Below are 25,448 nucleotides of genomic sequence, written 5' to 3' on the forward strand. Positions count from 1 at the left end.
GGTTTGTAATTATAACTTCACAGTCAATTGTAAGAAAGGGTCACAAAATCAAAACTTCTTTTAACATGAAACACAAAGATCAACTGTTCAAATTCCTGCCATAAAATCTTTCCTATCCTCCTGCAGCTAGGTCAGTTCCTGCTCGGTTTACACACAATTCCATACAGACACTAGTTTTTGTATTGGAAAGCATCCGTAATTGTGATCTGTAATACAAGTTTGTATACAAATACAGATTTGTAAATACAAACCTGTAACTGATTTGTACTCGAGGTTGTACTTAGTGCCAGAACTTCAGCACTTCCTCTGTGTTCATTGTCTTGTGGTGGACATCGTTACCACAACTGCATTTCCTTCAGTGAGCACTGAATTCACACAGGGCTGTGGGCCTGTAGGAACACAGGCTTGAGAATTGCTAAGTGCTTGCTTTCTCTAAAACAAAAAAATCTTCCCGATTCACATTAAGAGGAGTTATATCTCCTTTGTTACTTGCAGATGGTTCTTTATTATACACAAGTACTTTACTCAGCAATACTTAAAGAGCAATTTATATATGTCAGAATTTCTTGGAGGGTAAGTTGATCTTACACCATTGCCTGAGCAGGCATAGTGTCATAGATTGAAACACTGTAATCAATAAAATTGATCCTGTTCTTAGAGGTGGTATTATAAAAGTCAATGGAAAAGTTTTCTGAATCTGCTACACATTCAACCACCTCTGGTCTGGGGGATTTAGTTGGATACTCTGGTGTATACATCGTATTTCCCTTGCTTGGCACAGCCCTTGCCCCAGCCCCAGCTGACGGTGCCCAGAAGAAAGGAAGTGTTGCAGTGGGACACAGTGACAGAGGGCCCCTGGAGGGCCAGGGGAAGGGCCCCCTGCTGTCTCCCATGCAGGCAGCGGCTGTGGCCACGCTGTGCAGGCTGTCGCTGAGCTGCCTGGCCATGGCCCGCTGGCAGTGCTCCAGGCCCACCATGGGCAGCTGCACCTTCCTGATGAAGCGCAGGGTTGGAGCCCTCTCGTGTGTGGCAGCCCAGCTGCTGCCCATCCACATTCTCCCCTCTTTGGAGAGCAGTGCAGCCAGGATAGGGCTGGGCAGGCAGATGGGAATCACGGACTCATTCAAAACAGCAGCAGAGCAACGTCACCACTGTAGTTGTTGGAATTGTCATGTTCAGCTCCGTTCAGCTATCTTTGTTCCTTGAATTCTCTCTGGTATTTGTCTCCTGCAGTCAGGACAGGTTAAAAATTTAAGCAAACTGAACAGCCTTGGTGATATTTTCACAGGGAACAGGAATGATAGGGGATTATAATGCTTGGATCTTTTGTTCTAAGGTAGCACAGCCCAAACCAGATGCTGCTTGTGACAATGAGTTCTGATGCTGGCTGTGATCCTGCAGTCCAAACTCTCCAGGTGGCCTTTGGAGGCAGGACAGAGCTGGAGCCTGGATGCTGACACATCAGCAGAGATTATTTATTTTCCATAAATACTGTCAGTCGTTTTTAGTAAGCACTGTTGTGTCTAAACTTCCATGCAATTGTATGTTTTCCACTCAGGAACCTGACATCAGCATTAAGCTGCAGCTGGGTCTAAGGCTGGAGAATTGTTTCCTGTCAGGAACGCTGTTTGCTCCCACTACACATTCCTCTCCTCGAGGGTTCAGGCACAAAACTGTGTTTGCTGCAGCATTCCTGCTACAAAGGCTCCAGTTCCTGTGGCTGGAGCTGGGGAGAGGAGCTTTGTGCTCTGAGGCAGTTATAGGCTTAGTGGAAGAGGCAGCACAGGAGGAAACTGATCTCAAGGCTGATTGAAACCCAAAATGACCTTGAGCTCAGACTGTCCCCTGGGGGAACTCTTCAGCCTGAAGTGTCCCCTCGATGTGCTCAGTCTCTGTGCACAGTGAGTTTGCTAAAATGGGTGTGTGCTCCCAGGTTCTCAGTGAGAACAAAAGGGACCAGGTGGAGCACCACCTGGTCATGAGGTGCTCCCTAAATCCCAGAGCGGCTGGGCCTGTCTCAGCGCTGCCGTGCTGTGTCACACAGAGCACAGCTGCGGTCACAGGTGCCCGTGCTCACCAGGGGGCCGTGCTGGGGGCTGACAAGGTCGAGGCAGTGTCCAGCCCTGAGCAGCCAGCGCCGGCCAAGGGGGCTCCCGCCGCACATCCAATGTCCCGGCCGCTCCGGAGCAGCACCTGCGGGACGGGAGAGGTGGAACCCGGCTCTTGCACACCCTGTCGGCTGCAGGCCCGACCCTGTGTAAGGAACACGGCTGCTGGGAATGACCAGCACACCAAGCACAGCGGGGGTGAAATTAATAATATGATTCAACTGCTGGGACAAGGGAGCAGACTATTTTAAATCACTAATATTCACAAAGAAATTGCCTGCTGAAGTGGCTGGCATTCTTCAGAAGGAACAATTATGACTGTGATTTTATTCATGTGGTTTGAAAAGTTTTGGGGGCTGGGAACAGAAACACGAGGTGTAGTTCTTTGGGACTCTTATAATAAAATTTGTAATCATCTACACAGTAGCAAATGGACAAGTTAAAACATGCTGCTCTGTTTTTGATGTCTATGTTGTCTGTTCAAAGTTATAAGCTCCATCACTGCCTCAGCATCTCCTCAATTAAACTTCCCAGACCTGTTAATTCATGTGTTAAACTGAAATAAAAGCATAAATGTTGGTACTCTGTGCCTCCAGTGAAGTTCATAATCAAAGAGTGGAAAGGAGTGTGACACAGTCTGGCCTCTTACCATGGTCCAGCTCCTGGAGTTTTACATGACCCATTTTAACTTAATTCTATATACTATTGATGCTTTTAATTCTCTTCAGTAGTGCTAGAAATAAACACTGAAAAGTAGCAAAGAACAATTACCAGAAAAGGCTGCTGTCTTAGGTTATGCAAAACTCTTTAAAAAAACAGAATGAAAATTTTAAATATATATATATATATATATACACAAGATTAAATTACAAATTGCCAGCTGTAAGGAAAATTTAAAACTTCCTCAACTTCTTTGATGGTAACACTTCAAGAAGAAAATGTACAAGTTGGAAGAAAATGTACAGGTTGGGCAGCATTCAAACAACATTCCCATCTACCAACCCAGAATCAGGCTAGGTAGTAGAAACACCTAAAATTGGCTAATAGTGACATTTTCACTTGTCAAAGTGCACAATGAATGCACAGTCTACCCAGGCTCAGCCTTGGATTCTTCTACCTGTAAATACCTCCTGATGTGTGGAACTGGGAAATCCACTTGTATGACAGCAGTAAAACAGACTGAGGGTAACATAAGGGTTTTTTAGATCAGAATTTCTGTGCCCTAACTCAGCACTAGGACACTGACCAGAGACAATAGAGTGAAAACTAGTAACAAATAAGGACATGCACAAAAAATGCCCAAACCATGATTTAAAATCCAAAACAAGACAATGGAAACAAACATTCAGTTGTCCCTGTTTGCCACATGCACTTGCCTTCACCTTTGAGCCCTCAGTTTTACCTCCCTTACTATGATCAGCATTCTAAGGAACCTCACCTGGCCATGGAACTTGCCTTGTGAAAATTACCAGCCTTCCAAAAGGAGGCAAAGCCTGGCTTCTCCCCAAGAACATGCAGACACGACCTGAAAGCACAGATGATCTGACTGACTTAATAGAGAGGGTATTAACATTCCAATCCAAAAGCAAGATAAGGGGAAGAATGATAAAGGTATTTAAGGTCCCTATTATCAAAAAGCCTGGCAGAAGACTGAGAAATACATGTGGTTCCATTGCTCTTGACCTGAAAAAACAACTTTATAATGGCTTGATGAACTCTGCTCCTCCTGAGGACCCAGTGATGCTAAAGTAAGAAAGCATTTAGGTGTGGTGTTTATGGTGAGATTGGAAGTAAAGTATTACCTGCCAGGGGCAATGTCCACGGTGCTCCTCCCGTTTCCCTGGAGTCCAAAGCAGAGCTGATGTTTGTCTGGGTGGTTTGAGGGGTGGACTGAGGCTTGTCTAAAACATCTCCCCAGCCACTGCCCTGATGCAGCACCTCATTCCCAGGCTGAACAGCCCCCATTCCATTCTGGCCAGAGCCCTCCCATCGCTGGTGTTTCCCGTTGCATTTCCCACCGCTCCTTCCCGCCTGGCTGCAGGTGCTGGGCTCTCCTTCTGCCCTGCAGGACCCTGGCTCGGCTCACCCTGGGCAGCCGGGGCTCCCCTGGCCTGCCATTCTCCTCCACTGCCTCATGGTGCTCAGCGACAGCCAGCTCTTGCCCTGCAGCACTGTCCCATAGTGGCTTCTGGGTCCCAGAGCCCACCAGTGTTTTGTTCCAGCTGAAAACTTCTCCTGCCATCCCCATTTGTCCAGCGTCACCCTTTCTGCACACGCCCTGTCCAAAAGCATCCTTTAAAGTCTGCTTTTCCCCAACATCACCATGTTCCAGTTTTGTCTGTCTAACTGTGTCCTCTGTGCTCCCATTCCACTTGGGCACAACATCCCTGTGCTCCCACTGGCCCCTGCAGAGCCATTTCAGCCCCAGCTGCTGTTCCTCCAGAGCCCACCTGGCTTTGATCAGGCCACAGGAAACGGTGCTGGAGGGAAGAATGACAGAAACAAAGACTTGAGCTTAGGATATGTAGTGTCATGTTGAACTCAACACAGTGCTTTTCCTGTCCAAGGATGGTACTCAACCTTCCAGTAAGAGTCCGGGAACAACTCTGACACCATGATGTTCAACAGCCCCTTGGCCACCAACTGAGGTGTGCAGAGCTCATTGCCCAGACATGGGCCCATGGCTGTGCCTTCTCTGAGTCAGTAGCATCAGCCAGGAGCAGCCTGCCCAGGGCCCTCTTCAGGACAGAATGCAGGCCCAGCACTGCCTTCCTGCCTTTTTTTCTTGTGCATTTCAGAAAGTGTTTCTTCAACCCACAGGACTTTGTGTGCAGAACAGGAATGTAGTTTCAGTTTAAATGCTGAAATTGTCACAGTAACACAAAAAGGTAACTCAGAAGTACTACCTGAATATGAAAATGGGCAGCTGCTGTTGATATAGCACATCAGCAGGAGAAATATCCCAAGGAGCTGCTCTCCATGTCAGTGAGATTCAGAACACTCTGACTTCCTTCAGAGGGAAAAGAAGAATCAAATTAGTCTGTTGTCAGGAAACCAGCCAGCAACAATGATGAAATAGAAGCAAGAGGACAAGAGCAGAGACAAAGAAATCAGAATCTCCCCAGTTCAGTCTGACCTCATGTGCCTTGTTTCTCCAAGCCAGCCCAGCAAGAATCCCCACAGACAGAGGCTGAGCCAGCCCAGGCTGTGGTGCAGGGTCTGAACCAGAGTCCCAGTGGAAAAGCCTTGGGACAGGAGTGCAGGGGCCAGGCTCCAGAGGAGCAGGTGCCACTCCCAGCCACAGCTCAGTCCCCGCTGTGCTGGCTCTTGTGCCAAGGCAGATACACAACCAGCTAAGAGCTCCAGCAGTTCCAGCAGCTACTGTGCAATTCCTGATGGTCTTGGCAAATAACATCATCCACTCCAACCCCGGCCAGGCACCAACCACCACGTACTTTGGAGTCACAGGTACAAGACAGAAGTTTGGATTTCTTGGCATTACCCTCCCACGCTGACTGATTTACCAGGATTCGACAGCATGTACCCCTCTGCTTCCTGCAGCATGTTTTCAAAAACACAGGATCCAGAGTGAGTTCACCTAAACAGAACCATGCAATTATACTCACTTTTTTCTTTCCTTTTTTAGAGGAAGACAGAAAAGAGATTTGGATGTACACCAGGAACAGCCATGAGGTCAAGACGTTGATCATTAACTTGTCACAAATATTGACAGAAGAGAGACAACCTGGATTCTGTGAAACACATTAGAAAACCAAAATCAGAAGAAAATTTCATGTGTGTTTCCACAAATATACACAGGTGCATTAAAAAGAGAATCAAAATGTTTTTAAAAATATCCTTCAGTAGTAAAAGCCAGCTTTTGCAACAAATTTATTCAGGAAAATATGGAAATTTTGAGAGCAGATTTCTGACACTCCATGGCCTTCCAGCAGGTAAAACCAAGCCATTTGGAAAATACACAAGCTGCTCTGTAAACCTCTGCTGAAATATGCAGAGCTGGGAGTGTGCAGGAGGATTCACAGCAGTCACCAGCAGGCAGGCAAATATTGTCCTGTCACAGTCACAGCCACTCCAATTTCTGCTGTTACTCAGACCTGTGTTTTACTGGCTTTGAACACATTTGTGCAAGTCAGTGTTACAGGTTCCCTCTTCTCAGTTTAGGCCTGGTGGGAAGGCTGCTGTTCAAAGCATTATTCTTTAACATTCGTCCATCCCTAAATCCTGTCCCAAGGCAAAAAGACGAGGAGAGGAGAGAGACAGAGCCAGCAAGTGACACAGAAGCCCTTGGTTTGACTGCTACTTCTTCAGTGCATGACTCAGAATCCTCATTTGGGAATAAGCACAGAGGCAGCTTCTGAGGGAACAAATTTAAGAGATATTAAGCCTCTTTGCTGATATCATATTAAACTTCTTACAAACTCTAATAAAATTTTGTTATACCTGGGTTTTTTTTGTTTAACAATCTCGTCACAAGAGCAGACTGAAGTTCTTCACTGATGCAAACATGCATCCAAGCCCATCGAGATGTTGGAAACACATCACTACAGCAGAGATAATTTTCCTTTTTCTTTCTACAATATTAATTATGTTTAACAAGTCTCAAGTACTAAGATTAGAATCAAGTATAAATTGTGATATTAAACTTCACTTGGACTATTGCTACTTCCTATGGACTTATTGGTGCTGTATGTCTTTGTTTACTGATATAAACATAGAGATACAAGCAAACATGTGTTTATCAGTAAAAGCATCGGCAGTGCTAACACAGCCTGGAGCCCATTACACCCACAGAACAGGAATGAACAGAAGTGTTTGCTTGCTTGTTAGTTAGAAGAGAATTAGAGACTTCATGATAAATAGAGCCTGCAGAAGCCTGGAATTAAAGTGGGTTTTGTTTTGTTTCTGGTTTTTGTTTGTTTTGGTTTTGGTGTTTGTTTGTTTGTTCAGGTTTTTGGGAATAACACTAAAGAGAGTTCCCATTCTCTTTTAAGGAAGTTTGGGAGGGTAAAATCTGGCATCAAGTGTGCAAAGAATGGAAAATACAGGTAAGTTCCAGTAATCTGCTGAATCAACAATCTCTGAACACTGGAGTAAGGTGTGAAGAACTGGAGGTAGTAATGATGGAATAAAAATTTCACTGGGTTGAAAGGAAAATTATACAAATACCAAGCAAACCAAAACAGTTACTGTGGGTAATACCTTGCAGTACAGCTGAAATTACAGAACTGCACCTCTAGGTTATTTGCAAAACACATTTCTGTGTCCCCTCCTGTCTCCCCCGCAGCCAGTTCAGACATTTTACACAACTGACATTTTTATTTCAAAGATGGAGTTGTCTGACCACGGACAACCTTATTTTCTACAATGCTGTATGTACAGCATCTCAGCTAACAGAGGATATTTTCTTTCCTGCAAGGCCAAAGTAGGACCATGCCACAAATAAACAACATAACCTGCAACAAACCAATGTAAACAATAAAAAAAAGGAGGAAAAAAAATAGATACCAAAGAAAACAGCACACAAGGTTAGCACATACTCAATATTTAATACTGAAGATCTAACAGTACATTTTAATGCATACTGTCACTAGCACAGAGTCACAACATCCCAGACTCTGGATCAGAATCAACCCTTCAAAGGAGCTGATGTATCTATGTGGTGCTGGATCCACTCAAGGTACTGACTAACTTTGGTGTAGACTCCAAATTTCTCCTTTCTTCCACAGCCTTCACCCCAGCTCACCAGCCCTACCAAAAACCAAGTATCCTTATATCTAGCGAACATAGGGCCTCCGCTGTCGCCACGGCAGGAATCCTTCCTGTCTCCCAGGCTCCCAGCACACAGCATGTTGTCAGAGATATGGGAGCTCATGGCCTGGGCACACTCGTTGTGGGGCACGATGGGGATTTCGATGTACCTGAGGAGAGCAGCGTAGCTCTGGTTATCCTCGCTCACGCTGCCCCAGCCCGTCACCACCACCTGCTTCCCACTCCTCATCAGCTCCTGCTCTGCCAGGTTGCGGGTGGGAAGGCAGATTGGGAGCGCGTATTTGTAATACATCACATGCTCAGCCAAGTGCAGCATGGCTATGTCATTATCTGAGGTCTTCTTGGTGTAATTTTCATGGGTCACCCATTTATCAATCCAAATGGTTTGCTCATCTGCCTCAGGACGGAAGCGGAATTTACCTGGAAGAGCAAACAAGATGACAGATGCTGTCAAAGCTTCCTTTACTTTGAAGACCAAAGCATCTGGATTACACTGGGCATTAGGACTGCACTCCATGCTTTTACTTCTCTTGTAATACAACTGTTTGTGTCATAAGTTAACAGTGTTCTTAACAGATGGACAAATCTCTAAACTTGCCATATTTACAAAAATCATGAAAACCTATAGACCTCTAGAGCTCTGGTTATCAGCTGAGAAACCAAATTGCCCTGTGGTGTTCATATTTCAGTACACCTGTGCAATGTGAGCCACCTTCAGGAGGAAAACCTTTTTGGAGTCAGCATTCAAAGCTGGGAGAGCAAGTCCACCACAAAACCGGGACATTTACAACAGGACATGAGCTTTACACCACATAGCCAGGGCCTGAATGGCTGAATGTCAGCATTTGGAAGATAAAGTTGACCAACAGGTAAGATTATTCCTTTCTGAAATCTTACATATGTATTTTAAGGAATTTTTCACTGCTTAAGACTCCTCAGTTGCTATTTGTGCTACAAGATCATGGCTACTTCATGGGCCAAGCAGTTATGGAACAGCAAGCAAGAATCTATGTTGAAAAGGGCCAGAAATGCAAGAAGGCATTTGTGATACATCACAATAGGAAAGGCAGAGCTAGGTTTTCTGGCAGGCTGTCAATGAGGTCTTGCAAGTTTTTTTCTGTAAGGAGTGTCTCCAAGCATAGGGACTTACAAGCCACAGTAGTTACAGAAATATATTCTCAAAAGATCTCTTAAACCCAGCTTTGGATTCTTGGTCTTCCAGACCATTTATTTCTGAGTCTCTCTTCTTGCTCCTCTGCAGACAGAAAATGGACAGTTCACATGTGGCTGGAGCAGACAGCTGAAACTGCTCTGATGTCTTGTACTGAGTGGCACGAGCCCCTGATGGACTTGCTAGTACTGAGCCAACAATCACAAATCAGTTTTTCTCTCCTATCACAATCTATTTTCTTTGCGGTGACAGTGCTTGCAGCACTCCTGAGGCAGCCTGAAGTCACTGTGGCTGGGGGCTGGCTGGCAGGGCTTTATTCCTGCCTTCACAAATACAAACTCTGCTTTAGGCCTCAGAAATAACTCTGGACTCAAGCACTGTCAGACCATCTCCTCTGAGGGGGGCAGAGTGGCTGTGCAGGAACACACTTGCTGTGGGGCCACACGCTCTGTACAGCAGCACAGCCACGAGCTGTCTCCATCCTGAGGCACCCACCAACCAGCGGGTGACACCTGTCGCACTGCAGTGACAGACTCCCTCACCCCCGGGGGGACACCCTTTGACTTCTGGTGGTTCATCCACCCCCAGAGTTTTAAATTCCAAAAATCCCGGATGTACACCTAGAGGTACTGAACCCAGAGGCTGTGGAAACGCATCAAATTCCTTCCACACAATAAGGACCATCATAATCTTGCTGCTGGCACAAAAAAAAAAAAAAACAAACCAAACTGTGAAGGCAGAAACATTAATTCGAATAGAACCATTACATCCACCTATCCGCTCTATCTTCTTGGAGTTCTGAACACACTTCTGGATGCTCTTAGGCTGGTGATGCAGGAACAAGAGCCACAAACAGGAAATATTGTGTTATTCCCAAATCCATCTTCCAAAACTTCAGCTACTCCGAGAACAAACTTTCTATTTCAAACACTAAAATGCCACATGAGCACTGATACAAGACTTCTCCCCAGGCCAAGTGTAAACTCCGATGCAAGTTCCCAGTTTTGCTCCTGTTGATGGCAAGCTGCAGTGAGAAAAGTCCAGAAGGGTGTGGGGTATCCCAGCCTGACAGACACAGGTTGAGTAGCACCTGTGCAGGCTCAGTACAAGCACTTTCCTGGCTGTCCGCATGGACATGGCGATGTCTTCATCCGAAACTCTCCTCCTTGTCGCTCACAGATGTCTCCAGGTTTTTCTGATGAGAACTGCTTTTGTGGTGACAGATGTCTCTCTGTGAAAAGGTGAATATTCTGGCACTAAGAGGACCAAAGGCTACATCACACACTTTTCGATTTGTTCTTTATGTTGGATGTACAAAAACTTATTGTCCCTGCTCTCAAGCATCTGCACATCCACAGTGTGTATGGAACATGCACACAGACATCTATTTTTAAGGCTATATACACAGACAATATATTGGCAGGACTCTCCACAAATACTGGGAATAATCTATCCTTTCACTAATGGAAAGCAAGCAGTTGAGCTATTAGGCCTCAACACCAATGTTAGATAGAAAACACTGTCTAAAAAAAAAATCTAAGTGTGAATTAAATATTAATTATCTTTGTCTGTTAATTCAGGAGAAGCACTTACTTGACATAGTGACATTTTCTCATGCTCCAGAGCAGCAGAGCAAGTAAAGGCAGTGTTGCCATTCTGCAGCACCTCTCCAGTGAAACATTCTTAAGTAACAGTGTTTAAATACATGAAAAGGCAGGAAGAGGCCCTGTGACATTCTCCTTCTGGGATCAAGACTTTTTTTCAGTATTGGGATGGTCTTAAATATTTTCACCACCAGAAAAACATAGGCTGAAGAGACCAAGACTTTCTACTTTACAGACTAGCAGCAGTGCTCAGAAGACATCAGCTCACTTCCAGAGTAAGGCTCAAATAGCTCAAATGAAATCAGATTTTTACTAAACTTTGTTTTAAGCTAAGGTGCATAGTAAATAGTGCCTAGACAGACCATTCCTACAGCCAAGGACTTTTGTCTTCAGAACCTGCCAGTCTTTTCCCTGAGATGATAAATGTTAGGAAATAAACAGTTACATTTAAAAAACATAGGGACAGGTGATTTTCCATACCAAGTTTAACTCTGAACCCCTTGTTTTCCTCAAGGCAGTGTGCTGCTGTTAGGACCCAAGCTGGATGGATGAGAACACCCCCACACAGAAACGTCCCTTTGGTATTTTGCAGCATAATCTGAAACAAGACAAGGGAGGTGTGACACTGCATGGAGCACAGCTCACAGAATACTGTACTTATTCTTCTTGGGTGCTGCCAAATACCCAGACTTATCAAGCACCAAAGCATGTCACATTCACTGAAGCCAAAACTCTATAGGGGGACAAAAGTTCTATAAATAGAGTATCTGTGAAATACCTACAAAAAAGTTTTGAATGTCTTTCCTGAATGAGGGCTGGCTTCATCCAAATCATCATGGGCTGATGCTGGTCACTGCAAAAAAGCACTCTGTACTCAAAGCTTTGAATTTCAGAGCACAAATGAGGGCTGTGTCCCACACCAGAGACCATCATCTCAGGCTGCAGCTCTCACACTGCCCTAAATATTCCCTTTAATATCAAAGGGAACCAGGCGCTATTTATTTCCATTCACTAGTTCCATGGTAAGCTCTGTGAGGTCTCCTTTTTCTTTGCAATAAGCCAACCTGCCATGGCATATTTTGCTGATTAAGTCTGCTAATTTGAATTTATGACAGACAAGGCTTATAAGAAAGGGCAGGAAGATCACCTCCCACTGGAAGGCTGTTACAGGAGCTGAAGCACACATCACACACTATGAGTTCCCCAGGATGGAGCAACAGAGCAGGTGAGTGCCATCACCATCCTCTCTCTTGGCAGTGTTGGCACAGTTAGATCAAAAACTTAACAAGGTCAAGAATCCTCACAGATACAAATTCTTCTTTCCTGCTACTCCAGCCTTTGGGATGCTTTTGAAAAAGCTAAGGGAATCTTAACTTCATATGACACCACCAGTAACAACACAAGAGCCTTTCTGGAGCTAGAGGGAGGCAGAGCAGTTCAGGAAGAGCCTGATCTATTTGTGGCAAAGAATCCCTTTCTCCTTACCTGCCAAGGGCTGCCTCCCCTTCTTCCAGCTGTTCCATCAATGAGCCGAATATTGAAATCTGCTTTGCCTTCAATGTAGTCCAACTTCACTCTTCCACAGGGGAACTCCACTGCAGAAGATGCAGAGAATTCACTAGCAAAGCTCAGGTCACCCAATCCTCTTTTTAGAGGATTTCCTCTGTCTAACCTAGGCAATATTGTTCAGAGGCTTCATGGAAGTCCCTTAGTGCTTGGCAGAGGAGGCAGTCTCCTGATTCCCCTCTACATCTCCATGAGGCAAACATGGATAAAGGGCCATAAAGTGGGTATGGAGCTGGGAAATGCAGTTACTCTTCACAGAATAGATGTTTTGAAAATGAGTACAAAGTGCACTGCAGACAAATCTCCCCTAAAACTCTTTTACATCAGTCTGAATCATCCTCTGTCAAAGCTGGACTACAAACATCCTGCTCTTACCTACAGGCTCACACGTGGTGTGGTCATCCTTGAGCTGATACCCCGATGCACAGCTGCACAAGCGATGCTGCTCAGCAGGGTCCTCCCTGCAGAAATGTTCACAGCCCCCATTATCCATGGAACAGTTGCTGTATTTGACCTCTGTGGGAAAAACAAACAGCAAGAGAGATGTGGAGTTGGGAAGTCAGAGTCACAGAAAGGTAAGGTGGCAAAGTGACATCGTGCTTCAAGTGGGTAACAGCTGTAAATGGATTTAGAATGACAGTTGTGGCCTTCAGTGACACTCAGGCCCCTAGAAAGTAAACAGACCTAGGTCCAGAATCAGGGAGTGGGGAGATGGAGGAAACAGATTACTATAGACTAGAGAACAGAAAATGCCCTGTCACTATGTGCCAGCTCCCACAGTGAAAACCTTTGATGATACACGACATACAATGCTCAGCCCTAAATATGTTATCCAGCTTTGGCCAAGGAAGGAACTGCCACAGTAATAAAATATTCGCAGTGGATTGGGTTTTCTCCTGTATTTAAAAACCCCACCATAATCCCTGTGTTGACAATTCTCAAGTAAACCTCTTCTTCACAGAGTTATTTACAGTATTGTCCAAAATTTAGATATCTCATACCTCTAAAATTATCCTATGGCAATACAAAGCTAATTTTGCTTTAGATAAGCACAGATAAACTTCTTACCACATCAAGAAGCAAGAGAGAAATCACATTAGTAAAGAAAGTAGTAAAGAAAGAATATGCTGTGCAATGACTGAAGTGTCTATCCCTATCACACAGAGATCCCCGTCACAAAGGATGTTATTTTATAGTGAATTAAATGCAGAGTTACCATAATTGCACAAAACCCCCTCCCAGCCTTTGTTACAGATGCAGGAAAATTTTCCAATACTGTCCTTGCAGATCCCGTTGGAACAAGGATGTTGCTCACACTGATCTCCATCTGAAACAGAGGTAGGAAAACTCAGTCGCTGAACCATACAGAGCTCACAGATCAAACATCAACACGAACAGACCCTCCCCAGACTCCCAAGTGTCAGCCATGTTTCTGGCACTTAATGGTGACACCTCTGTGGCACTTGGCCAGAGACAGGGCCATCCCTTTGGGTTCTCAATTACATCTGCAGAGTGAGTGGAGTGGGCAGAAGGGGAGGAAAGAGTAAAGCCTGAAGGAGGCAGGGCAGCAGCAGGTTACTGCTGGACCACGTCAGGCATGGTTAGAGTATCAAAGCATTTTTCACCAATTCCTTAACTCTGGGAAGATGACTGATGATAGGTACAGGTGCACCTCAAGTGTTTTAGGAAGGTTGCTTGTATGATAGAACAGGAAAACATCCTCTGCACACCCCTTATGAGAGAGAATGAGAATTTGAATTAGTATATGACACATGGCAGGAAGAAGGCTGAGTACTGGTAACTCCTGAGGAAGCAGAGAAAAGTGATTGGGAAAGTCTTTACTTACCTACATACTTGCTCCAAAATTCTAGCTGTGGAGAAATAAAACTTGTATTACAGCGAGAAAACCATTTTCAAAAAGTGAGGGATTTTAAGTGTTTTGTAGTCTTGGCCAACAGGACACAGCACTTGGGTCAGTAACATCAGTCTCATTCTTCTTGGCAGTGTAGTGACTGGCACTACGAACCAAGAAAACCAGCCAATGATCCTCCTGTACTCTCTGTACTAAGCACAGACTCCCCTGCTCTCCTTGCAGGTCATTTTCTTGGCACTTACTGCCAGGTAAGTCACCTGAGTTCACTTAAGCCCAGTTAGACAAAACATGGGCATTCCAAGGACAGCCCCTCTCTCCTCTAGGGACAGCAAGGATGGGGTAATCCTATGCTTTGAGCTTACTCTGCTAAAAATAGCAACAGGGATACAACCCAACACAACAATTGAGTGTGGAAAGGGGCAGGAATCAGTAGACAGTAAACATAGTGTCCAATTCAAAATAGGAGTTTGGAGAAGGAGAGAAAGAACGTAGTGATAAGATAAATGTTTGTCAGGCATAACTGGGAGACTTGGAAGATACACTGAAAAGCAGCCAGGACTGGACAACAATGGAACAAAGGAATGGACAATAAAGGGGAAAGACTGGGAAAAGCTTAGTAGCAGCAAGAATAGCCAGGGGGGGTCAAGCAAGGATTGGAATTAACTGTCTAGAACCTAAACCTCACCAGGTGGGTCAGGTGGGACATGCTTGAGTAGCCAAGCTTTGTGGCCTATAGAGGAGTAACTTGACAATCATTGTAACACAGCGACACTCAAAACCATGCCTACACACGAGGAGTCAGGAAAGATCTGTGTTCACTACTGACAGCATGATCTCCTGCACTCTGGATTGCAATATTTTAAGAAAATCATTGATTGGCTAAAAAAAAAACAACTTACTGTTGCTTCCTTGGTTTCAAATATCTCACTGGCCTCCTCAAAGTCACAGACCTCTTCAACACACTCACGCTCCAGAGAGCCTGACTTGAGCTCCTCCAGGAAAGTGTTTGACCGCTTCTGGATTCTCAGCACTTGGTTTGCGTCTCTACTGCTGTAAAATACTGCAAGCAAAAAGGTGAGAGCAGAAGCAGAGAAAAGAGCTGCCTGAAAACTCGTAGTGGTGCTTCCCAAAGGACACTTACAAGAGCAAGAGCCTCTCTCCAGTACAGCAAGAGAGGCTGCCCTAGACACCATGTGCTGTCTATCCTGTGCTGCAGAAACAAGCCTCTGCCCTGTGTACTCTGACATCTCATGGGGCTCAGTAGGGCTCTGACCAGACAGCTGCCATGGCCCCAGCACTGTCTGTCAACCTCTGCTAAAGAAAGTCAAACCCCCCTTTAATGGGAATGATTCCAGCCACCCCCTCTGACTAACAGGGAAGCAGGAAATGAAACTCCACTGATTGGGAAAGGTTGAAGGCCATCTCTCAAAAGAATGCTTACTTGAGGTGCAGCAGCTCCAGGAAGTGCAGGCAGCCAGCAGCAGCCCCACAGTGAGGAGCTTCCACATCCTGCAGCAGGAGTCACCTGAGGAGAAGGCAGGTGTCAAGAAGAGCACATTGCCGAGTGACACAAGACCCTGCTGCAGACAGTCCCCACCCATCCTGCTCAGCCAGCTCGCACACTGGCTTTTCAGAAAGCCACTTCTCTGCTGAATGCTCTGCTGTGCCTGTCTCTGACTCCAGCTCTGGAGCAGCTGTTCACTAGGGTCCCTCCAGACTGGTCTGCTCCTTCCCTTTAATACATCAGCCTGTCCTGACACCCTCCTCTTGTCAGTGGACATTTTTTACAAGCTTCATGCTCCATTAAAGCAAGCTGTACTTGGAAATCTCAAAGGATACAATACTTTTAAAGCACTTACTGCTTTATTCAGTGGGAATCAGTGTGATCTGTTCTTCCTCCATGAGCTCTGCTGGAACTTAGTTAATCCATAACTTCAGATATTTACTCTTTGGAGTGACATTAAGTGCTTTCTTTTTAGTTGTTAAACAAACAGAGCTCAGGGAGAGCTTGACCATTTACCTGCATACAGGGGAAAAGTAAAACAGCTGAGGCACCCACTCTGCCTTTCTCAAACCATTTTCTCTTTTGATTTTCTGGTGAGTAGAAATGGTTATATATTATTTGCAAGTGTACATATCCATTGCTGCGGTCTCTTGAGAGATCCTGCCCTCTTCTCACAGCACACAATCACCCGAAAGAGACACATATTGCAATTTTTAACAGTCCTCCCACTTCATTTGCTCATCAAAGCTTCCACCACAAAACAGCAAAGGGAACTAACCACCCCTGACAGCCATGAGCAGATACCAGATGCTTGTATCAGCATATTGCATCTTCTGGTGTCCTGGGTTAGCTCTCATCAGAACAGAGTATTCTACTGAATTCTGAACACTAAGCATTTAGAGAAAACCCCCAATCCTTTTCAGATATTTTCTTGCATTGGAGGTGGTAGGAAGCAGCATGTCCGAGTTCTCTGCAAACAGTGTCTGCAGTGGCATCTCTGTGAGCTGTGCAGCAGAATTCCAGAATCACTCAGGTTGGAAAAGACCTCCAAGACCATTGAGTCTAAGCTGTGACTGATCCCCACCTTGTCACCCAGCCCAGAGCACTGAGTGCCACATCCAGTTGTTCCTTGAACACCTCCAGTAATGGGAACTCCAAACCTCTCTGGGCAGCCCCTTCCAATGCCTGACCACCCTTTGCAGGAAGAAATTCTTCCTGATGTTGAAGATACAGCATCTTCATGCAAATTACCTGTGCACCCAGGAGTCTTCTGGGGTCCCTCATCAGGGAAAGTGCCACCAGAGGTTAGGGAAAGATGGGCTCCCCAGCATCTCAGCTCACATCCCCGTCACACTGATTAGGAGAGCCCTGACTGCTTATAAAACTTTTATTTCCTTTTTCCCTCACAAATTTGGCCATGGACTTTCTTGAAAACAAGTTCTCTTTAAATGAAGTTCATCCATTTGGGACTTCAGTTTAAAAGATTGCTGCATCCATATCCCAGCTGGGGAAGATGTGTGCACTACAAAGCTCTACTGGTATGTTCTTTATCCTCACTTCAGCCATTCAACAAGAAAACTTCAACTGAGATTAATGACAACAGATTTTTGCTGCAAATTGAGTTTATGAAACACACCTGAAGACAGGAAATGTAAAATAGGAAACCTAAATAGATACACAGGTAATACCCTATATTACATGTATTATTCATATTTGTAGCTTACCCAGCCATTTGCTACCACGTAGGTTACATGGTTTTGAGTAAGAGTGGAAATTCAGGACATGCACACCAACTGCCAACCTCAAACATGCAAACCAATGGGTCAGCCTCCCAAAAACATCCTATTTTTTTTTTACTCCTGTACTGATACTCAGTAAGAATTAACTTACTTTTTCATCATCCCTTTTGTTTTGAGGGCTTGATTTTCCTGTTTTCTCCTGCCATTGTAGTGAAGAAATGAGTATTTTAAAAGCCAGCACTTGGGCTCTCAGGTGATCTTATGACTTCAGGTGCAGGGGATTGAAGAAAAGATGGTCCAGGTACTTCAAGTTTTGCATGCCAGGGGATCAATTTCAATCTAAAAAAAAAAAAAAAAAATCACAGTGCTGGGCTGTTTTCTAGTTCATTTTCATTTTAAAAAATAGGATTTTTTCTAAGGAGGGCTAGAAGAGGGTAAAGAGGAGAAAATAGAAACCTCACAAGAGAATGGCAAGACAGAAGCTCCATAAATTTAAATTAGCACTGTGGAGACTTCTGATTTAGTGTGTTATGAACAGGCACTAATAATCAAAGAACCCACCTCCTTGAAATAAAAAAAAAGCAAATTATCAAATGTGTTCTTGGCCTTTAGCCTCTTAGCCAGGACCACCAAATTACTCCTCTCAAATTTTTCTAAATTGAAATTAAAAATGTAAATTTCTACAAATTAAATAAATTATAGATGTAAATTTTGATAAAGAAGGAAACTGAAGTGGTAAAAAAAAAAATCACATAAATCAAACCCCACAGCTCTTCAGCAATCATGCTGTGCTGCATCTATGAGCACTTCCTACTTCATAACTTTTTATTTGCAACAAATCCGAACAATTCACTGAGCAATAAAAGCACCAAGCCTACTTTCTATATGCACACTGGAGCCTCTACCTGCCAGAACTCTATCAAAGTCTTCCTCTCATCCCAAGTCCTGATTTCTTGCAAGACTTACAGAAACAGTGTTCTGTCAGCCATCATCTCTCCCTGTGAACTGTTTGAAACAAGAGAGCAGTTCCAAATAGGCATTAAAAGGGGAAAGACAGGCTCATACACACAGCACCAGACAGACTGCACCTGCTTCCCTAGGAAACCCAAGCTGAAGTATCAGTTTCCTCAGGTCGCTCTTCTTAAAAGAAAAGGTCCTTAGAGCCCAAGGTTTTCCACAGTTCAGAGGAGCACTGGAACATGTGCCAGAAAGGCAAGAACACCTCTCCATGGAGAGCCTGTGTGCTGCTGGGAAGTGCTGTGAATCCAGTTTGCAGCCTGGGAACAAGAGGAATTCAACAACCTGTGCAGATATCAAATTCCTCCCAGCCTGTTACTTCCCTGGTTGGGATCTGCTCGCTGCTGGGGCTGCAGTTCTGTACAGCCTCTGCCAAGAGAGACCATCACCTTGCTCCAACTCCTCCTCTGGAGCAGCCCATCAATGCAAACCAACCTGCTCATGGAGGAGGACGTGAGAGCTTAGGCCACCTGCTTCCCTGCTCCCATAAAGAAAAGCCATAGGCCACAACTGGCTTGCATTTTACCATGAAGTCAACCAAAGGGGTCTTCTAGGTCATATGCACACTGCCTCAGCTCTTCCTTTCTTGTAAAGAAAAACACTCCCAGGCCACTGGGTAAATACAAAATGCTAGAACTCTTCAGACAGAAGTTGCTGGAGAACTGCCATCACTCTTTTAGCTGTTATCAATGTGGAATGTCACGTTCCAGTCTCAGGACCTTTTCATTCTGCTCTCATGAGAATTAAACACCTCAAGCTACTCCAGGCCCAGCTAGGGGGTGCACAGTTATTCATACTTTTGTATTTAAACTCACTGGTAGAGATCTTCACAGCACACCTTCCTCCCAACCCATTCCATCTTCCTGACATCCTTTAGGTAGTTAAATCAAACCAAGAGGATGTCAGCCCTGGGAAGGAGGTCTGACATTCTGTAATGACACACTGAGTGGGGCAGTAAGTTTTTTTTTCTATTAGCTTCTGCCACATTACTAAAAAAATACCAAAATTAATTAACCTGTATCAGAGGAGTAAGAATATCTTCTGTCTCTGCTGCTGCCTTCTTTGCATGTTTTCTGTAGTGCCACTTAAAGCAGAGCCTGACACTCAGGGTTTGATGCATGTGTGAGTAAACACAGTAGTTCTTCTTTTCTCCTTATTCTGGCTCCAGGTAACCAACACTGTAATGCTCAATTTTACCATTTTCATCATGCAAGAGTATGTAACATTAGAACGATGTTCCTGTTCCATACACTATTCTCTCCATACTTCTGTTTAATTAGCACGTACAAAGATGTTTTTCACATGGAAAATATTCATGACCATTGTAACTTACTTTCCACCCACTTTGTGACAGTACTGTGAAACTCTACATCAATCCTCTCAATCTAAATAAATCTGCTGGAAGTTTCCTATCAGCATCTTATGAACACACCAATCTGTACAGACAGAAGAGAAAGCTTATCACAATCCGCTCTATGGACTGCTCATCCAAATACCTCCAAATTTTTTTGTTTCAAGTTTACAGGTGTCATTTATGGCACTCAGTTTCTACATTTCATTTGAAAATTCACTTCTCCCACATTTCTGCAAATGTATTTTCACTTATTCCAGTCACTGTACATACTGCCTGCAATAAATGGAATAGGCAGAGGCTCAGGTGCAGGAGAGAACAACTGCTCCCATCTCATCCTGGCACTGCAGCACCATGGCCAGGAACAGCCACCTGAGGAGGAGTAACCAACACAGCCCTGCTGAGTCTGACAGAGTGCTCCCATCGAGCTGTGGGTTTGCTGCCAGCAGAGCTTTGATCAGGATGAGCACCAGTAGAAGCACCACATTTAAAACATCTTTCGTTCACTGCAAGACATAGCTAAAAAAACTAAACTACCTGATGCCTTCTACTCCATGCCAATTAAACCAACACAAAAAATGCTACAAAATTTACATTTTGCTACAACACTTACATTTACCATTTCCCTCCTCTCTAAGGAGCAGCTCTGAACTTCTGGTGCAAGCCAGGATAAAACCATTTAATCACAGCACAGGTTTTATTAGCTGGTTCCCATCTGATGGGCACAGCAGCCCTCTCACAACAAAATCAGTAACAGAGAATCCTTACTGGAAGCTCAGAAACATGTTTACTTTATATACAAGAAAAACATATTTACAACAAGTAAACTATGTACAAAAAAATCCCAAGAGACATTTCCATGGTAATCACTGTATAAATTAACAAAATAAATAGGAGGGAAGCAGGTCCCATTCTTAAGGCACAAAACCTTCTTCCCAAGACTGTACAGGGATTCACTTGCTTCCCGATGCTTTTAACAGGATCGCAGGAATGGTGGGGAGACCCCTGAGGAACAACAGTTGGTGGAGAATGATACAGACATGCAGTCACTGCTGACAGTTGTAGAAAAACATCATTTTTCATCCTTTCCTTTTTTACAGTACACACAACTTAAGATACAAAATATGTCTTGTAAACAGTCTGTTTTATAAATCACATCGCTATTATGCACATTTTAAAATAACACTAAAACAATGATCGAAGCTTTCCATACGATTTGGGTGCAGAAACAGACGTAGCACTGGTACTGAAGGCCTCAGCAGAGCTGGAGGCTCCCAGGTGCCAGGCCAGCACCACCAGGCACCCAGTGGCACAGTTCCCCTTGGCCACTGTGCCGGCTCCTGCCAACATCCCACAAGGTACAACAAAGAGGCTCTACCAGCCGTCCTGAGGGCAGCCTAGGGCAGGGCACTGCCAACAGCCAAACCTCCCTTCAGTCTCCACTGCACGCAATCTCACTTAGCTCCAATCATCATTCCCCAGAATCTGCCATTAAATATCCACGATGGTGCCAGAATGTGAGAAATTGGACTGAAGCCTCTTCCAAGCAGAAGAAACCCTGTGCCCAGCTCACTGCAGCCACTGCCAGGGGTGAAGGATGTGAACAGAAGGTGCTGTATGGCTTTCACAGGAGTTGCTTTTCTTCAGGGACTAAACATGTGTCTGATATGTGCAGTTCTAGCTTCTCTCAGGCTGGTGCTCCTGACACTGCTGGACAATCTCTTTTTGGCAAAGCAGCATATTTTTTACTAATTGTCATTTCTAAGTTTCTCTCCCACAAAAAATTATCAGATGTCAGAAGAGAAACTCAGGCAGTAGGCAAGAGTTCTACCTGGCTCCCTACTTTGCAGATAGCACTCACTGATAGCACTCACTGATGTTCAAGACAAGTTGTCTTCATCTATTCACAAAAATCTCGCCAACAGAAATCTGCACTGTTCCCAGTGAGACACACAGAACTACAACCCTTTGTGGTTTCATAGATCTAAACATTAATAAATATTTAAAGGCACTCAGGTTAAACGCGGATCCTGTTTTCTAGCTCTTAGAAGAAGGAAGAACTCCCTTCCTGCCTCTGATAAGTAAGACAGGAATATAGTGGCTGTCAACCCATTGATACATGTGCATGTGCACAAAAAGGATCTAAAGGCATTGACACACAGATCAAAAAAGCAAAAAAAAAAAAAAAAAAAGAAGATGCATCTGTGCAGGCCTCATCACTCATGCAAATGGCTAATGGCCATCAGGTCTTGATAGACATGGCATGAATTAAGGAACACACCTGAGTGTAAAAACTCTTTGGATTCCTCTGTTGCTCTGGGCAGGAAGAGTAGAGAGGAGCTGTTTCTATGCAAGCAAGAATTTAATCCCTCAAGGATTTATGCAAGGCAAGAGCTTATTGTTTATGCATCTTTAATCATGAAGCTGCTGGGGAAAGTTTACAGAACAGCTCCTTCACTGCATATAGAACAAACACAGATCTCACCTGTTCTCTGGAGTTATCACCTGCCTCGCCCTCCTGCTGCACTCTCCTGGGAAGGCACATGGATGTCCCAGCCACGCACAATTCTGAGATAGACAGTGTGATGCACACACTGTGAGGTCACTGCACACCACCACTGAGGATGGCTGCATCCTGAGGCTCTCCTGAAGAGATTTCTCCTCATTTTCATCCAGACACTGCTCTGTGCCTCAACAAGCAATACAGTATGCTTGCAATTCCTACTTACCTGATACCTCAGGAATTCAATATAGTTAGAGGGAGTCTGTACTGATAAATAAAAAATACAGCTATGGAAGCAATTGCCAACATATACATAGGAGAAATACATTCAGGGCAAGGCTGGATATATTTCCTGCTCAGGCCCCACACTATTTATACTGTGTTTCTAGCTGGAACAAGCATGTTTAGTCTTCTTTTACCTACTCATGAGCAAACCCTGTTACTCGCCAGGCTGCGAGGAGACACATGGGTGAATGTGTCTGGTTAGAACAGACAGGCAGAGTCAGAATAACCCCTGGTGAAATACTAGGGAATTCAATGGAGTTTGCCCAGCTGAAACGAAATCAGCCCAGAGCCTTTATAAGTTGACAAATCTTTATATAAACTAATTTGACTGATTGTTATTAGACTAGAGAAGTGATATCAATTTGATAAAAATCCTTACAAGTAAAAAAGAATGATGTCCTCAGCAAATTATCTTTTATGCCACTGTGTATGTGGGCTTTTCTGTCAGCAACTGTAGCCAGAGAGAAAAGCCCCCTCTGTAATAATAATGAAAAAAATAAATAAATACACAGAAAATGACAGAGTAATTAAAAATTTCTGCTGTCTCCCAAGTTTTACAGCACTGACTGTTGCCAAATTCCCTTTGCAGTGATAAAGATGGTGATATAACTATGCATGCTGGTCTTGGGCTTTAACAGCCACCCAACTGAGGTCAGCCATCTAGAAACTCTGATTCAGAGGCACTAATTTTTCCATGCTCCACTGTTGCTGGTACCAAAAGCAATTTATCAATATATTCCAGTTTTCATTATGATGCTCATTTGCTCAGTAACAATCTCCTTCTCTCAGAGTTCTTACAGGAACCCCAATGTTTGACAGCATAAGGAATCTTTTAGGGGTACAGCCCAGGAGAAGTGAGCTACTCTAATCTTTTGTATCACCCTGGAGTGAAGGAGCAAGGCAGAAGAAAGAGAAGCAAGGTGGAAAAGCTACTGAAACCTAGACAGGTGAAAAGATACAAGTACTAGACTTAAATCACTTATTTTGTGACAGAAATAGTTTTGTACACTGCAAGCTGAAGTAAAGAAACAGCTCTCGTGTTTGTGGCCACATAAGTGGTACTGAGCAGGCAGGAAGCTACACCGGGCCATTGACAGTCATATTGCTCCCTCCCTCAAGATGAAGCAAGTTGTCCTATACCTCCCTTCTTGTGCAGCACAAACAGCTCATTAGCTTTCCTCTCCCTTTTATCTGGTCTCTCAAAGATGAATTCAGAAGAAGGAATGTCAGAGCTGATTTCCTGTAACCATTTGTCTCTCCAGAATTTTCTTTTCTTACTGCCAGGAATTTCTGAACAATTGTCCGTGACGATTCAGCACCACATTTTTTGTGACAACCTAAAGGTTGTACCATTGCCCCTGGCTGGTAGAGGAGAGCAGGCCCAGCAGAAGGCCCCACCAGCTGGTGCAAACCCTGTCTGAAATACATGCACTGTTTGTTGCAAAAGCATGAGTGAATGAGAATCACTTGATATTCATTGGAAGAGGTCTGCACTGGCTTCGAATTTCAGATGCAAATTACACACAGCTACAGATGCATTAAAAAGGGATTAGCAAGATGAAAGGAGAGGCTTTGTCCCACTTAAATATGCTAAATACAGGTGTGACACACAGATGAACAGGAAAGTTTTGGGTCTGAAAAGACTGTCAGATGCTCCTGAATTAAGACTGGCCAATACATCTTTTGCCCTGAATGATTCTACTGTGATGAAGTTATCCAGTAAAGGTATCTGTGTTGCAGTTCTCAGGAGTCCTGCAGTGTCCCTGGAACCAGAACTTCCCACGACACAGGACATGGCTCTTCAAACAGCGAGTGAGTTCTCTCCAGGAGGTTCTGTCAACCACAGAGGAAGTGCCTCTCCAATGGATGCAGCCATACCCCACAGGAAAAAAGTAGCACCATGCTTGGTTGATATGAGCTCTGAACAGCTAAAATTCGGCTGTTCAGCAGCGATAGTTGTGAACACATCTGCTTTGTGAGGTGACTGCTGTGCAGTTAGGGAGAATGGTAGACACAGGCTGTGAAAACAGAGGCTAAGCCTCGCTGGCAGGAGTATTCCGGCTCAGCTCCTTGATCCCGTGCAGTATCCTCTTCATGTGACCTACTTTGGTCACACCCAGGTCCTGTAAGAAAAAACAAAACCTTACACTAAAAGAAAGGCAGAAGGAAACTCCAGGTGGCCAAGCAACAGTTACAAACTAGTCAGCCAGTTACAAAGAGAGGAGGAAATCAACCAGAAAAATTCCAAACCTGAGAGTTATTTACAGAGCCTCAAACCACATGTCAAAAAGCTACTAAGGAATGCAGAGTGGGCACAGAGCAATGCGAACAACTATGGACTGTTAGCCAGAAACACAAATTGACTGTCAAAGGCTGTGAGAACAGAAAGAGCACATAGATGTCAAGGACCCAATTTAGAAGCCAAAACATGCAGGAAGAACTAACCAGTCACATCTGATAGCTGGTACCATGCAACAAACACAGGCTGTAGGTGGATGACATGCAGAGGGGTCAGCTACACAGCTTACAGCAAATCTCACCATGGGAAGATGGTAAAAATTATAAATAAAGGTTCAAGGGGCATCCAACAAATGCCACATACTACTTCAAAAAAAACCCAGTGTTTTCCTGGTCCATGCAAGTCACCAGAATGATGACACAACTCTCTTCTACATGCAAAGAACCACCACTTTCAATTTTTCCTCAGTAGAAACAATGTCTCCTGGTGAGGAGTTGAAAAGTTGTGTAATGTGGCTGCTAAGCCTTCTTAAAAAAGATTCTCTCCATCCATAAGCCTCATCAAAGTGCACCATCATTTTTTCTTGTAACAAAGAAGTATGATGATCCATTTGTCCAGTCACTGCATGGTAAGAACCAAATTACAGCACCTTCTGCAAAGATGGTACAGTAGCTGAGAAAAACTTCTGTCATTAAAAT

At 44.3% G+C, this 25,448-nt stretch overlaps 2 protein-coding genes and 1 pseudogene across 5 annotated transcripts in view; all 3 read right to left on the reverse strand.

Moving 5' to 3' along the window:
- Positions 1-584: 584 nt before the first annotated feature.
- Positions 585-5,672, reverse strand: LOC128792999 (uncharacterized; annotated as a pseudogene).
- A 1,983-nt stretch (positions 5,673-7,655) lies between these two features.
- On the reverse strand, positions 7,656-16,051 carry LOC128793091 (vitamin K-dependent protein C-like). The gene is made up of 9 exons (XM_053952059.1): positions 15,972-16,051; positions 15,554-15,637; positions 15,012-15,172; positions 14,086-14,110; positions 13,456-13,566; positions 12,615-12,755; positions 12,159-12,268; positions 11,154-11,271; positions 7,656-8,318 (listed from the first exon to the last, which is right to left on the reverse strand). Exons 2-9 carry the CDS (start codon positions 15,618-15,620, stop codon positions 7,756-7,758), a joined length of 1,296 nt encoding a protein of 431 aa, XP_053808034.1. The 5' UTR covers positions 15,621-15,637; positions 15,972-16,051; the 3' UTR covers positions 7,656-7,755.
- Positions 16,052-17,613: 1,562 nt separating this feature from the next.
- Positions 17,614-25,448, reverse strand: part of DGKD (diacylglycerol kinase delta) — a 61,418-nt gene continuing 53,583 nt past the window's right edge. For 3 of the 4 annotated variants that reach the window (XM_053952055.1, XM_053952054.1, XM_053952052.1), the window contains one exon: positions 20,492-24,634. In XM_053952055.1, coding sequence (XP_053808030.1) covers positions 24,545-24,634 — 90 coding nt within the window. In that variant the 3' untranslated portion in view covers positions 20,492-24,544. Of the gene's footprint in view, positions 17,695-20,491; positions 24,635-25,448 lie in introns of those variants that run through there. The other variant, XR_008432656.1, reaches the window with a different exon arrangement.

This window comes from Vidua chalybeata, chromosome 10, assembly GCF_026979565.1.
Source record: "Vidua chalybeata isolate OUT-0048 chromosome 10, bVidCha1 merged haplotype, whole genome shotgun sequence".
NCBI classification, from domain to species: domain Eukaryota; kingdom Metazoa; phylum Chordata; class Aves; order Passeriformes; family Viduidae; genus Vidua; species Vidua chalybeata.

Bases quoted from the DNA above. Each gene is read 5' to 3' on its own strand.
- LOC128793091 (XM_053952059.1), bottom strand. From the start codon at position 15,620: ATGTGGAAGCTCCTCACTGTGGGGCTGCTGCTGGCTGCCTGCACTTCC. The intron at 12,756-13,455 runs GTAACTCTGCAT...TTTTTCCCACAG, and splicing joins GGGGGTTTTGTGCAATTATG to AGGTCAAATACAGCAACTGT. The intron at 8,319-11,153 runs GTATGGAAAATC...TTGCTCTTCCAG, and splicing joins GGGGTTCAGAGTTAAACTTG to GTAAATTCCGCTTCCGTCCT.